The 16056-nt window shown below is 36.4% G+C and overlaps 1 protein-coding gene across 1 annotated transcript in view; it reads right to left on the reverse strand.

Moving 5' to 3' along the window:
- LOC107007237 (nuclear pore complex protein NUP205) overlaps positions 1–16056 on the reverse strand; it is a 30768-nt gene that overhangs the window by 5746 nt on the left and 8966 nt on the right. Inside the window, exons 10-34 of the mRNA XM_015205765.2 lie at positions 13637–13726; positions 12583–12744; positions 12083–12199; positions 11775–11981; positions 9375–9476; positions 9129–9260; positions 8616–8746; positions 8399–8518; positions 8138–8261; positions 7319–7516; positions 6682–6800; positions 6097–6247; positions 4799–4911; positions 4632–4713; positions 4373–4459; positions 4181–4258; positions 3853–4056; positions 2485–2577; positions 2288–2401; positions 1977–2147; positions 1816–1871; positions 1661–1733; positions 1371–1561; positions 1151–1277; positions 941–1018 (exon numbers count right to left, since the gene is read on the reverse strand). Of these exons, the coding sequence (XP_015061251.1) occupies positions 941–1018; positions 1151–1277; positions 1371–1561; positions 1661–1733; positions 1816–1871; positions 1977–2147; positions 2288–2401; positions 2485–2577; positions 3853–4056; positions 4181–4258; positions 4373–4459; positions 4632–4713; positions 4799–4911; positions 6097–6247; positions 6682–6800; positions 7319–7516; positions 8138–8261; positions 8399–8518; positions 8616–8746; positions 9129–9260; positions 9375–9476; positions 11775–11981; positions 12083–12199; positions 12583–12744; positions 13637–13726 (3120 nt within the window). The remainder of the gene's footprint in view (positions 1–940; positions 1019–1150; positions 1278–1370; positions 1562–1660; positions 1734–1815; positions 1872–1976; positions 2148–2287; positions 2402–2484; positions 2578–3852; positions 4057–4180; positions 4259–4372; positions 4460–4631; positions 4714–4798; positions 4912–6096; positions 6248–6681; positions 6801–7318; positions 7517–8137; positions 8262–8398; positions 8519–8615; positions 8747–9128; positions 9261–9374; positions 9477–11774; positions 11982–12082; positions 12200–12582; positions 12745–13636; positions 13727–16056) is intronic.

The following is a 16056-nucleotide window of genomic DNA, read 5'->3' on the forward strand; positions in this document are numbered from 1 at the left end:
AGTATTGTTTAGTACAACAAATAAAAAAATATTAAATATGCATATATAAATAACCAAGAACTTAATAGAAATAACATATTAAGCAAATCTTTCAATTCTTAAATTAAAAAGTAAATAAAAAATAGTCAATAATCCTCATAATCATAACATATTGAGCAAATGCAAACAGCAAAACCAAATAAGTAAAAAAAAAAACAGAGCATAACAGGGGGGAGAAAATCCTAAAAGTAGTCGTTAAAAGCCTGAAAGAGAGTCCAAAGAAGAAGAAGAAAAGAAAGGAAGAACTTATCGTTGAGTTGCAGCAACAGATGTTGAGATGTTTGAGTCACAGAAGAAGAAGAGGGAAATGTTGAGTTGCAGCAGACAAGTATATTAACAGAAGTTAAAAATAAAAAACCTAACACGGTTAAGAGCGCTTTTTGTTGCCTTTGCTTTAAGCGCACTTCTCGCTTTGCCTACAGAAGCCCTCGCACTTTTAGCAGCGCCTCACTTCAAAGCATAAAAGCGCAGTGCTTGCGGCTTGCCTCGCTTCGCACTTTTTGTCGCTTTTCACAACACTAGTAACAGAGCAAATAGAGGTCCTAAGATCGAATCTCACCGCCACCCATATCAAAAAGAATTTTCACATGCTTGGCCCATGAAAAAGAATCAGGCCCACAAGTGAGAGGACGTGTTAAGAATATGATTAAATAATAAAAAGTCTGCTCTCTAACAACGATTTTAGATAAGATGGTCACACACTTCAACAATAAACACAGGAAGTAGAGAAATGGAGTAATAATGGTATACTTTAAATAAAATAACTTGTGCAGATGAGTGAGAGAAGTTAAATCCGCCTATACGAGCTTGTTCACATTACCAGTCCCAATCCCCGATATAGATCAGCATCAGAAGAAACAACAAACAAAATTAAGAATTCAATCTGAAATGTGCTACCCACCAGATCTAGAAGTGATTGAGCCTCCTTCCTTATTATTGAAAAATTTGCATATGCCATTTCAGTCTGATCTTTGACAATCTGTTCAAATTTAAGATAGAACAGAATGAGAGAATGGAATAACAACTCTTTACATCATTGTGTTAAATTGATCCAGTAAGAATACAACAATAGGGAGGTCCAATGGGAAGTTTCCCACGAAGATTTTAAAACCTTTTCAAGATCCTGATCATCATTTTCCTGTTCATCCATTGTCAATAACTGCATTACTGTGGTAGGAAGATCAGGATCAAGCATATGTTGACAGTACTGGATATAGCTAAGGAGCAAGGCATATTGGCTGTAGTCAAGAAACAAACAGCAAAAGTCAGAGACTTCCTTTTCTCTGCAGCAAAGCTAAAGAAATAGATTAATCAAATATGAAGCATTATACCGCCTCCTCAATGCTTCTGATGATTCGTTTCTGAGAATCGCCAGTATAAGCTTGAATAGAATAGAATGGCATGCTCCATTAGATAATTGTTTTGTCATCATGATGTCAAGACAAGTGACAGTATCAGAGTTTAAACCACTAGGGCATAAAAATCTTTCATCACGTAGTTTGGCGATGCATGTGACACCAACCTACACAAATATCTTAAGCAAAATAAGAATAATAATCGAGGTAATTGCAATACATGGTGTAACCACTTCAACAAACTAAGAAGATGAGAAATGTATAACCTGTGTCAGTATCAGTGCCATCTTCAATGAGCAGTCGGGAGAACCAGAAGCACCAAGAGAGGCATCAAGCAACCTATGCATGGAAGAAAAAGTGAGACGGGATCAAAGATTGGCAACAAAACAGAAAGAAAAAAAAAACGAAAATGGTCACTCACTGAAATAATATTTCAGAACGGTTGGGAAGAGAGGAAATTTTGCTAGAGGCAGAGACCTAGAAGAAAATTTGCATAACAGAATATGTTAGCCCAACACACGTACTTACAGCAAAGCATACCGACGAATTGAGAACCAAGTGACGAAGGAAAAGAAATGTGACCTCAACAATTTGAGACCAGCCAGTTAACATATGAAGCTGAGCTGCTTGTTCTTCAAGATTTTTGTTGTATTTCCAACCCCATCGTAACAGCTGTTGGACTGTATCTCGGATTTCATTTAGCTCAACTTCAGTACTGAAGGAGCTATGCTGGGGATTAAACAAGTTGTATTTCTGAAAGAAGGATAAAATTTTAAAAGAAAGGTTATGCAGCACCTCCAATGGATAAAAACAATCTCACGTGGCTAAAGGGATCTTATAAATAAATAAGGGACAAAAGAAAGGAAAAACTGGATTGCAAAGAAATAATGTACCTCCCATAATTTGTCACGAAATGCAGCTAGATCAATTAAACGGTCTCCACGTTCTGAGTAGTAATAAACACCACCTTTTTCAGAAGTAGCAGGATTGGTAAGTATATCTTCAGCCTGCAGAATGCCAGAGAATGATAAGACTACTCCCCAAAGATAATAGCAATGAAAAACTGCTCCAAACCTAACAAGGTTCCTACCAGAAACCCATATTTCGCGCTTGAAACTGCTTGTGAAGATTTCAACACAGTATCAGGAGATTTGAACTGGACAACTTCAAGCAACTCCAATACCTATACATAAATGCAATGGAAGTTGTTCTTACTTTCTTTATTAATGAAAATAGAAGATACTTATCTTACTTATCCAAAAAAAAAAAAGGATCTACCAAAAAATTATTTAAAATAAATTGAAATGTTATGAAGAGTACACAAGTGACAAGAAAGGAATACCACAATAAGGGCTCATTTGGTTAATGGGATTACAAGATAATACCAGTATTAAGTTTGGTACATTTTATACTTTTGTTGGTTGAATATTGACTTCCGATAGTGAAGACATAAATAATAGAAGTGTGCTCTCCAACTACATACATCAACAACAAAAGGGAGAAACTTTAGGAAGGTTGCTCTAAGTGGTTTGGGAGATACCTCATTATGTGCAGATGAAGAAGTGGAAAAATGATCAAGATATACATAATGGAGGTGGGGTAGATGGTTATGATCCAGATGCTTTTTTTGTGAACTTGAAATAGAGACAACAAACCATCTCTTCATACAGTGCAGGGTGACAGAGAAACTGTGGCAGATGTTCTTTAATTTTGGAGGAATTAGTTGGGTTATGCCAAGAGAAACATCAGAAGTTCTAGCAAGTTGGAACAAAGAAGGCAACAAATCATGTCACAAGGAGAGATGGAAGATTGTCCCTACATGCATCTGGTGGACAATTTGGAAGGAAAGGAACCTAAGATGCTCTGGGAACAAGAGCAAACCTCTCCAATGTTGGAAGTTGAACCATCTAGTAACCTTTTATTTTTGGTGTAATCATGTCCTCCCCAAAGAAGTGGAGGACATTACTTCTTTTTTGGAGAATCTAGGAGGATTGTAGGTAATAGTTCTCTGTTATAAAATGGTACCTTTATCCCAAAAAAAAACACAATGGAGGTGGGGCAGAAGTTAAGAACACATTGAACATAGATAACGGATTATGGCAGGAACAATCTGGGTAATGTCACCACTTAAGTGGAAGAAATGTTGAGAGCAAGATAAATATGAAAATAAAAGAAAACATAAAAGTTTAGATCAGAGAGTTTCAATGATTTTGAGCAAATGCTTGACTTCATATGAACAAAAGGCAAATAACTTGTTGACTAGTTTAATAGAATGTTGAGAAGATATAGTAAACGACAGCCAGAGAGAGGGATAAGAGGGCACGGCATATACAGGAAACAAAAGCATGAAATAAAATGTTTGGAATGTGACATTAATAACAATGAGAACCAGTGCAAAAACAAGAGGATGTAATCATACTCCTGAATATTCAAGACACAGTGAGCGGTAAAACTTTACCTTAGATTTACTAATCATTCTGGCGCCGTTCACTCCAGGACTGATTTGACTATAGGGAGAAGATACACCGAGATCAACATCGTGTTCGAAATTTCCCTCTCCAAATAGTTGAGATAGAATACTTTGACAAGCTTCTCGATGAGTAGAACTAGACATATCAGCCGCATGCAATTCTATTGTTAGCAACTTCAACAGCCATGCTCGCTGAAGAAATAAGGGACATGTGAAACCAATTTAATAAGATCAAGTAAGCGAAATTGGAGAAATATTTGAAGCAAATTCACCTAGCTAAATGGCGGAACAAACACACCACTAGCTCAAAACAGACCTGATGAAGGGAACTGATACGAAGTGCCTGACTACTATTTCTTTTGGGAAGTGGAGCAATGCCAATTAAATCCAGATGCTGTAGAGATATATTTAAACATTAACTGAGACAAATATTGATCAAGAGGGAGAATTTCTTTTAAGAAAATGTGCAAGTAATATACAGAAACAATTTCAATCTACACAGTCGCACCTGTACAAAGAACCAATACTTTTTGGTGCTCAACAAATCCATCAAAGGATTACAAGTCAGGGGATCTGTACATAACTCATAAAGAAGCTGCATATAGTAACCAATTATAAGCTCACCAAAAGTACAAGGATTTATAGCAGTTTCCAAGAAAATAGACTGACAGCCTCTGCAGCTTAAAGTCAATAGACAATCTTTTTTCACATGAAAATGCTAATAAACAAGAATATACACCCCAAAACAATGATCAAACCACTCAAACCTGAAATGCAAATTCATGGAGCAAAGCGTTGATGTCAGGTTTCAGAAGTTTTTCCAACACATCAAGAATGATCTTCAAGCAACTGCAGTAGAAAGAACGAATTTCAATTCCCTGAGTAAACAAAGGAACACGGGAGTTAAAATAACATATATCAATTGAAATAGAACCTATAGTGAAATTTTGGCTGAAGCACGGTCCTCTCAACAGCCCCATCGACATCAAATTTGAGTAATAGATGTGTGATATTAGGGGCAGGCCGGCTAATATTATCCATAAGCAGCTGCAATTGTAGAACCAGAGGATCAGTCAATGATTGTAACCACATTTAAGAGGAAAAGAGCACCAGCTTTGACCAAATCCATTCTCTGATAAGTAATAAACATCACCAACGAAATTATCAGAAAAGGATGAATTTATTATTAGCACATCAAGTTGATGCTGGAAAGTATGTACAATTAGCACCATTACATGCCATGTTATGTGCTCAAAAGATCACACATGGCTTCTACATATGAAGTTGTATTGCCAAAAAGAAAGTGAAGAAATACATCTGTATTTAACTATAGTAACAAATTCTTTTGAGCATGCTACACCGATGTCTAAGTAAGAACATCCCTTTCCATTCAAAGAGATTAGGCAAACTCATTTGATGAATCAGAAGTTTTGGGAAAAGGTACAACTTAATTTCTTCTTAATGTCCCAAGTTCAGGAACCCAAAGACTATGATAGCCTAAAGAGAAAAAACAGAACTTCAAACTCTTATCAGAAAAAAAGGAGAGAACTTTAAATAAATACACAAGAAATAGGGAAGCCTAATATATAAATCAGGGGTCGGGACTTAAGAAACGCATGAATAAGGAAAACACTGTGTAACATTTATTAAGGAAAATTTAATGTACATGTTACAAATATGAAATTGAAATCAGAAACCACTTATAAAGTTAACTGGGGAAATTCACAACACACCATAGCAGGCAGGCACTTATCTTGACATTCCCAGGGCACACACAGTATTACTATTTCTAATTATATCTTGTCCATAACGAATTTAGGAGTTCTATTCTAGCAACTTATGCAATTACTATAGCAAGTTCTGGGTAATTGATGCTATCAGTTGAGTTTACTCATTGATTTCTCAATTAACTTGTATTATTTGCATATAGAAATGCAGTACCTTCTTAAAATGTAATTGGAAGTACCTTTTTTTGAAGTTAAACTATAAGGTTCAAGTTCCCCTAATAGCACATTGTCTAAGTGGATTAAGGTTATAACTTACCATTACACAGTAAAATACCAACTAATAAAGAAGACAGATTCCACCTCGTTCAAAGTTTTCAGTTAAACATCCTTCTCTGCCATTCCTCCTTCCAGTGAAACATGGCTAAAGAATATGGGATCAAGACATATTGCTAGAGAGTAAATCCCCCACCTTCCAATTCTTATGGTCTTAGATGCAAGAACTTACTTGTAGTATGAGAACACCTGAATCTTCACGGCAATCCTCTATAATTTGACATTCTTCAGATCGCAGCTCTAAGCAGGCAGCATAATCCTCAACCAAGCACCCTGCAGCATTGGATTTTAAGAGCAACTGAACAAGCCCGACCATGCGAGAACTGCCATCCACGTAAAAGCATCATCGATATTAAAAATTGGTGCGATAACATGACACAATACAATTTTTCTTAATATTTGATATGAAGACACATTTCTTATTTAGGTTGCACTAGAATAGTTTGTGTTATCCATAAAAAACTGATTAGAAGGAAGAGAGATGTGGAAAACTGTAAAAAGGAAAATGCCCTTCTTTTATGAAATATGTAGTTACATTGATGGCATCAAGAAGATCAAAAATAGTACCATAAAGGTAAAAAGAAGTATAGTGAAAGGTAAATGCCCTAATTTGAATAGGTAAAAGAAATAATGAGACGCAAAGGAGTGGAGCTTCAATCAACACATTTAATCATGTTCTTTGAACAATCGGGACTTGGAGAATGACAAAGATTTGCGGCAAAGGGAATAGAAATAAAAAAAAGGATGAAAGGATTACCTTAGGATGTTCATTATTTTGATAGATGATTGTTGGATACGGGGCTGCAAATCATATCTAACATACTCTAATAAAGCCACAACTTGGCTCTGATCTTGTGAGAGAATGACATCTAAAGGCTGCATAGACAAGAAGCAGCAATTAGACAATGAGCTGACATCAAAGGGAAAGGCAACAACATGCAGTCAAACAACTAAACCAAATCATCTAAGTTTGAGTAGTGTGTAAACATGCTCACATGGAACAAAGCAGAATCAGTTAAAAGAATATTCATTGCAGTAACTTTTATTCACTTAAGGTCACTACTCTCCATCTAAGAATACTTCACTTTTGTTCTTCCCTGAAACACCTGTAACTTACTCGAGAAATTAAACATTTAACAATGCTTCTAGTGGCAATTATGGAATCACTGCAAATACAAACCCAAAATCAAAGCATCTAAGCTAAGATCGTTTTAACTAATTGGAAAATAAACAACCATTATGACACTTTACAACTGGTAATAGGGTGTAATCTGCAAACAGTCCTTACAGAAAAATTAGCAAGAGGTTATATTCATTCAAGCAGCTTCTTCCAGTGGAGTTTAGGCTATTGAAAAGAAAAGAAGGTAACTTGAGATGAAGTTTTAGATTCTTACCTGATACAAAGGACGCCAATACTCAGACACAGCTAAATCTTTCTCCAATACGAGATTTACAATTTCCAGAGAAAGGAGGACAGCTTGTTCCAGAAGTTGCCCATAAATTTGACTAGTTCTTTCAGAAATTAGGTAATTGACTCCTGGTGAAAGAATACTCATGATATTCCGGAACACAGTTTTACCACTCATAAAATCCTGCATAACAGCAAAAAGACTTTACGTAACTGAGTTGCCAACAATAAGTATGACAATAGTAGCTTCAAGCAATACAAGCTAATACTTACTCCCACTGTCACATTTTATGTAGTAGAATTTTCTTTTTAATTTGTCCCAAAAAGAACACCTTTCTAACTTTAGAAACAATTTAAGTTTTTCACTTACCATTTTACCCTTGATGAGACGATTTCTTCCCACAAATGTTTATGGCTTATTTTCTTTCTTTTTTTGACAAGGTAAATAATTTTATTAATAATTGAGGGAAACCTCGTATACAAGCCAAATACCAAAAGAAGAAAACCATACATCAAAATATGGTTCTCAACAAAAGAGATCAAATCCTCCATATAAATAGGCATCTCAAGTACACCAAAAAGAAACTAGAGACAACACCACTTTTGCAGTTTATAATCTCAAGTCCCAATGGATTCACCCTAATGAGACCTAGTGCCCATTTTCACAGTGCTACATATATTGGATTGGAGGGAGTATTAAATATGAAAAGTTTAAAAAGAAAGATTTAAAAGTCAAAAAAAAAATTAGATAACATCAACTAGACAAAGACACTCTAAATAACAGAATAGTTTGAGGAATTAATACTTTCAACAACTCTATTACAGGAAGCTGCATCTGCAGCGGAGCAGATTGACCTGTTTCTGACAGCTGAGATTGGTCCACAACACTATCAATATCCTCATCTCTGATACTATACATACTCAACATCCTGCAAACAATATTACAAAGTAAGCAACTTCTTTCATAAATATACAAGCAACGATCAAACCCCTCATAAACAAGGCCCAAAAGGGAAAAAGATAAATATACAGAGAGCATCATAGAGAATATTGAGATAAGACTTGCATCTGGAAATGTTTCAGACAAGCTATGACAAGTTGCCACTTCTCACAAGGATCGGCATAGGCTCTCTGTGGGAATGGTCCAAAGACATGATCATAAATGAATTTAAAGATGCCAATGAATCTGCAAAGGTGTAGCTCAGAATGAGAATCAATACAACTGTTAAGAATATTAACTAAAAACCATGATATAATACGTGCAATCACAAAAAGTCCAATACCTATGCCCTCTATCACTAACATCCTTTTCCGTGGCAATAAGTGTATTCAACAAATTAATGAATGATATAGTTGAAGGGTATTGCTCCCTTCTAGCTTCTATTTCATTCAGCTCAAATCGCATGTCATAAACCTGAATGAAAAAGTTTTGGATGAGATAGTTCCCCAACAAAAATAGATGAAGTAGAGGGAAAATTGGGGGAATAAGATAATCTCTTGTGAAGGCAAATCCCAATGCATTAGACCATGAAAAATTGTTGCCGTATTTTAAAAAACAAAATTGCGAACTTCAATCTAGAAAATTGATGGTTTAATCTTTTCCTTTATTTTCCCCCAACTCACCCATTTCAACACCACCCTGGAATAGAGATTATCTGAATTGAGCTCTTAATCGAACATCTCAACCAGATGTATGCAGGACTTGCCCATTTATATTAAATAATTATTACTTTATTATATATAGAAAAGAATTAAATAGCCTGCAACATAGAGTAAATAGCACGGACACCACCGACCTCTGTTGTCAAGGATTGTGTTGTGTTCCCAACGACTACTGGTAGATCATATTGCTCTAAATACCTCCAAGTTGTATCTTTCAGAACTGGTGATACTTGAACAAAAGTAGCTATGGCATTTCTCAATGCACCCTAATAATCACAGATGCAAAAAACAAATTAGTTGCAGAACACAGTGGCAGGATCTAACCATGAAACTGAAATAGCAACTAAGTGAAGGAGTCACATGAAAAAAAGAGGACTTACCTTAAGATAAGGAGGGACATTTTCATAACCAAGGAGTTTGAACAATGGCTCAATATCAGGGAACCAATTCTTCCATTCTACGGGATTAGCATTTTCGACAACCTGCAGCACACAATAAATATCTCAAGCCTGTCATATCTGCTCACTGGAGCAGAAAAACATATGTAGACAGAATTTCCTCTACGATGTCCTGAAAATGGTTCAAAATCAAATATAGGAAGATATCTCCAATCTCTATTCATAACTTGAGACAAGAAAAACATGAACTTCCATACAAAATGATTCATATACGTCATAGTTTATTATAGGTCTTAGTAGAAGTACAAAATATACACATAATGTTACATACAAGGAAAATGGCCAGAATCCAGATAATCAAACTCATAAAAAGTTTGGCACTGGAGTGTCTACAAGGCAATGTCTGGATGAATGTTTGCTCAGAGTAATCCCTTAGAAGATGAACGCCCGCCCCACCCACACAATATATATATATATATATATATATATATATATAGAGAGAGAGAGAGAGAGTTTGGCTGTACAGTCTGATGCAAATGTGGGGTCAATGTAGAGAAGGCAAAGCTGAATTACCATTCTTGTAAGCCTCTTGAAAGAATGGAAACAGAGTGTTTATTTAATTTATTAGATAAGTAGGAAAATGAGAAATTAGAGCAGAGATGCTCTAACGTGGACAAAACATGGTGAAGGAATTTACTAAACTAAATCTGAATACACAACATTGTCCTCTGCCTTGGCATATTCCCATCATAGATAAAATTAATTTTCTTATCAAAAAGTAAAATTACTCTGCCAACTGTGAAACATGGCCATGAAGCTTCATTTGAAAAAACAAGAGCACTCCATGGCTAGCTTGTTTTGGGTGAATTGTATTAAACAAAAAAAAGTATGACACTGGTTAATTTTTTTAAGATTGGCTTTTCAATAGATGACTTCTTATGTCATGTAGACTGGATGTGTAAATCATCACTGACTTTGTTGCTCAGTAGCAAGGGAGATGTTGAAATTATTCTTGAATGTTGGTTGGTGAACCATGTCTCATATCTAAGTGGAGAAAGGTAGGAGGATGAACCCATTATCACCAGGTCCCGAAGCTGAATACAGCAGATTTTTTGGTTATGCAAAAGATGCGGAATTCTTTCCTATACTTGTAATCTTTTCTAGTGCTTAAACCTAAAATTTTAACTCAAACATTTCACAGAAAGAAAGGGGTAATGGCGCAGAAAAGCAAAACGAATATATGGCATGCTCCCACCCTTTTGTATGATATGAGCGGTACAGGAAGAGAACAACAGGTGTTGTACTGGTGAAAGAGACCTGCAAATCAGCTTAAGTACCTTCTGGATTTTGTTTAACTGGTGTAAACATGTGGTTATAAATGATATAGATTAGGCATTGTCAGTTCGGACTACAATTGAAAAGAAAAATATGTTATTTTTTCGCAAATGGACTATCTTCTCCTGTAATGCTCATGTGCACTCATAATTACTTTCTTGGAGCTGAAAACAAATGGAACATCTTTACTTCCTTAAGTAAGAGGAAAAAAGAAAAATGTTGACCCTGGAAACTCAAGTTTACTATGATGTGACAAAAAGATTTCAATCCATGTGCAAACAGGGAACACCAGAGAGAGGCCTTTTTTTCCTTTGGTTGGTTGGTTGGTTTGTGGGGGGGTGGGGGGGAGAGAGTGGTGCGGATGGTGAGACAATGAAGAGAAACCACTAAGTCAGAGAGCATCGTGATTGAAAATTAGATTAAAAAGCTTTGGCATCCTAGAAGTTCCTAACCAGACACAAAGGTCCTCATATGGTCTTTCATGAACAAGACAAGACAACACAAACTGGGAGAAATATGAAGCCTCTTATGTCATCCTATTCTCTATGATAACTCACCAGCATTGCAGTTTATCCAAAATACAGGAATACAGGGAGAGTGTCAACTAAACCTAGCTAATTATGAATATATAGTTGTTGAGAATATAATCAACTAATAAAAGTGTGCTCTTTTAGATGAGATGCTCACACACTTTAACCTGGAATCAGAGCAGGCAAAGGTCCTGGATAGAATCTCACCGCCACCCAACTAAAAAAGAATTTCCACTTGATTGGCCCGTGAAAAAAAATCAGGCCCGCATGTGAGTGGGCATGTTGAGAATATAATTAACTCGTAAAGTGTGCTCTCTCTATTAGCTTTTAGATGAGATGGTCACATACTTTAGCAATAACAATGAAGATATGTTCACATACAAAGCTCCACAAAAAAGACATAAAATTAGATGAGATAACGTCTCAACAACATAGCCTTCTAGATAGAGCATTCTAGTCTATTAAGTAAATGTAAAGAACATAGACAAAAATGAGGCAGGACAGTTACACCACTCACCTTTTGCAGAACATTCAAGTAAGCAACGAGTGCTTTGGCGTCTCCTTCCTGTATCTCTGGCAGAACTGCCCCAGGACTTTGCAGGGCTTGTTTGAACTTCTCCTCATAAATTGATAAGCAATCAAATAAAGTGCTCCATCCGATAGAACGGAATGTCTTTCCCTGAAGTAACTCAAAAACTTTGGAAGCACCTTCAGCACTAGATGCCTGGATTCAATGCATGACAATAACAAAACTAAGTTACCACTTGTTTATCATTCGAAGAGATGAAACATTACCAAGTTGGAGATACAGCCAAACTTACATACCAAGGTACTCAGCATTCTCAAAAATGCTACAAGTGTCTGAAAGTTAGTGTGATCCTCTCCGGCGAAGTTGACAAAAGTCCACAAAACATCATTACCAGACAGCAGCTCAGGTTCTTTCTGAAAAAAGATCACAAACAAGTAAGTCAAAGTAAGATGATAAATAAAACTGGAAAAAGACAACTTAGCTGTATACATATTTAGCACACTCTTAGTGAGGTTAACTACCTATATATTGTGAGGACTCTTTTTTTCCTAAGTTCATTCTGATATTTGGGGTCCTCATAGAGTTACTTCAACTTTATGATTTCATTATTTTTGTCAGTTCTATTGATGATTATTCCAGATGAACTCGTATTTTCTTAATGGAAAGATAGTGTTGAATTGTTTTCCATATTCAAGAGTTTGTGTTGAAATACAAAATCAATTTGGTATCACCGTTCATACCTTTTCGTAGTGATAATGCCCTAGGGACTCCAAAATTAGCAAGAAAAGGCACTAACCTGGTAAATTTCACTCACAAACTCCAATAGAGAGACAAAAGTTTGTGGTGCAGGTTCAGTGGCCTTTTGAAAATGCCCAATTCCCTCCACAGTATGATCATGTGAAGTAGACAAGCGGTACGGACCAAGTGCCGTCATAGCCTTCTCTTTTGCTTCTTTAACCTGTAATAAAAAAAGTGAGTGAGTAATTCAATAGAAATGAAGAAGCCACCAATCTTTATGTTCCCACTTGGTAAATACAGAAATCTCACAGGCAAGCCTAAATCCCCACCATAAAATAATCTCAAGATCACTTGATACGAAAAAACCTTACTAGAATTTAAAGCTTTTTTCCAAAAAACCAACAAGACACAGCCTGTATTCATGATCGTTTGTTCACCATCTAAAAGTTTAATGCAAACAATGAACAATAATCTCAATTTCATAGCTCATTCAAAAAAAGAAAGAAAAACTTTTCCAATTAAAGAAATTCCTTCGAAAATTCAAGCAAGTACATATTGAATAGAACAACAAAAAGCACAACCATGCAATGCACCAAAAGGACACAAGGGATAAGAGGCTACTCCTCAACAATACCATACCCAGTGTAGTCCCACAAAGAGGCTACTCCTCAAGTGGACAAAAACTCTCTCTACTTCATCAAAAGCTCTTCTATCTCTCTCAATACCTAATAGCACATGGGATAGAGAAAGCAAGGACAGCATTTTATCATAGGGATACTTGGGGAACATACACTCATTATTCAGCCATAAAGAGAACCCAACTATACATGAGCTTCAACCACACCACATAAATACAATTTAGTGAATGTGTAAATTTACACATTTGCTTTTTATAGGACATGAACTCATATGGCAGTGTAACAAAATTCCAGCAGGGTGGGGCTGGACAGCAAGCAAAGCAGGACTCAGACTCCTCGGATTGCATGTGCCTCAGAAAGAAAAGAACTACAGAATTGGGTGGAAATAACAAGCATAACTTCTTTTTTAGAGTCAATTTCAATCATTTACCCTCAAAAAAAATTAGAATATTGAACAAAAGAAACTAAACAAACCTTGTCCTTGGCCAATGGATGAGACAAAAGGCATGTTATCATCTTGTGCAAATAGGCATTGTACATGTAGATCATATCCTCATCATCATTCTGCCCATGAGAGATAGAAAAGAAACCTGAGTTAATTACTAAATGGAAGGACTAGACAATTACAAAAACAGGGTCAAACCAACAAGCATGATATGTTACCAGGACCATGTATCTGTTTACACAACTCAAGAAATATGCCAATTACCCATGACAACTACAGGAGTAAAAAATCACAAGGAAGGTGATTCATCACGAGATAGACAAAAAAGAAATAACAAAAATATACGATTTTCTACAACCAGCAACCAATAATCAATACATTATGCAGAAAACAGGATGTTTAAGCGATGGGATTGTTTGCCTATTTTTTAATAAAGTAATAATGTTATTAATGTACGGCAAAAAAAGTGTATAGGCTAGTATGATGTTAAAAGTGAAAACTTAACAAAAATATATGATCTTCTATGATTATTAGGCACCTCGTGGGCGCACCAAAAAGAAATAGGTGATAAGCGGTTACCCCTCAAGTGTACAAAAGCATTTTCTACTCCTTGAAAAGCTATCCTGGTTATCTCTCCATATGGGCCACATAATATTAAATTGAAGGTGCTTTCTAATAGATTAAAGAAGGTCTTGTGTGAGATAGTATCTACTTTGCAAAATGTTATTGTGGAAGGCAAACATATTCTAGATACAGCACTAGCTGCAAATGATGTGGTGTGATTCGAGAAGAAAGCAAGGAGAACCCCGGATTTGTGCAAACTAGATCTTGAAGAGACTTATGATCATTGTGACAGTGAAATTCTTAACTTAATTATTCTGAAGATGGATTTTGGTGCAAGATGGTAGAAATTGATCAAATTTGCATCTCAACACCAAGTACTCATGAATGGTAGTCCATGTAGATTGTTCGGTGTGTGAGACTGTGCAACCCGCTTTCCCCTATGTTTTTCACTCTAGTAACGGCCTGACGGAAGCATTTAACAGGATGATGCATAGAGTTGTAGCAGGAGGTTACTTGAGGATGTTTTCTCCAACAGTAGCTTGACAATGTACTGTAAGAGTGCCATACCTTTGTTTGCAGATGATACTTTAGTGTTATGTGATACTGACAATGCTCATTTGACTTACTTGAGACAAGTGTTGACATGATTCTAGGTGGTGTCAAACCTATAGATCAATCTTAGAAGATGTGTGATCATCCCAGTCAGCTTGGTAGAAAATATATAGCTCCTAACACAGGTATTAAATTGTAACATTGGGTCTTTTCCTACAACATATCTTGATTAACCACTAGAAACATCTAATAAACACCAAGTAGCTTGGAATATGGACATAAGAAGGGTATAAAAGAGGCATGTAGTTGGCAATGAGGCCTATCCAAAGTGGAAAGAATGTGTTAACCAAGAGTACACTATCATTGAGTATTCCCACATATTTCACATTGTTGCTACATGCTCCAGTCAGGTTTACGAGGAAGTTGAAAAACTTGAGAGAATGATAGATTTTCTTTTTTTCTTTTTCTGGTTGGACCGTTGGAGAGATTGAGAGATTTTCTATGGCATGGTTCAAGCGGATAGACGAAGTTTTACATGGTAAATTGGGAGTCTACTACCACATCAAAGTGTTGGTGTTGGTATAGCTTTGGGATTAAAGATCTAAAGGTTTTTTTTATAAATGGTACTGTTATATCCCTTGGCATTAAGGAATGCTGGCTATCTCTGAAAGCGTTACAAGGGGAAGAAAAATAAAATCTAGATTACGGAGAGCCTATGAGATCTACAAGATCTATTTCCTCTATACAATTTCCTTTACACCAAAAAAACAGTGTGGATAGGCAGTTCCCTTTCACAACATGGATGGGCCTTGATTTGTCTTCAAAGCATCTCCCAAACTCTCTCTCCACACTGACCACCATATGCACACTGTTTGGAAGGGAGATGGAGGACTAAAAGTGTTCCACTTACCTATTTGGATGGGGGTGGGGGGTGAGGGCTTCAGAGAAAAATGGGGAGTTCAATGGGGACATATCATTCAGGGTAAGTAATGGGAATGGGAGTAGGGGTGAATTCCTGAGATGTAGGTGGCTGTGGGATAGCATCTTGAGAATCATATACCCAAACATGTAAGAATTTCATGCCAAAAGGAGATGTCAGTCTTGTTTGCAAGGGGTAGAGTCCATCTGGAATTTGTGGTTTAAGAGGAACTTGCAAAAGGGAGAGTGCAAAATCTCGGAGTTTCTATGATGCTCAGACTCTCCAAAAATGAAACGCACCCATGTCGGACCCTCCAAAATTGCAATGAGTTTCATTGTTGTGTTGTTGATTGGATTTGGGGTTTGGGGGTGGGGTGGGGTGGGGGGGAATCACATGTCATGTTAGACCAGAATA

This window comes from Solanum pennellii, chromosome 12 (assembly GCF_001406875.1).
Source record: "Solanum pennellii chromosome 12, SPENNV200".
Classification (NCBI taxonomy): domain Eukaryota; kingdom Viridiplantae; phylum Streptophyta; class Magnoliopsida; order Solanales; family Solanaceae; genus Solanum; species Solanum pennellii.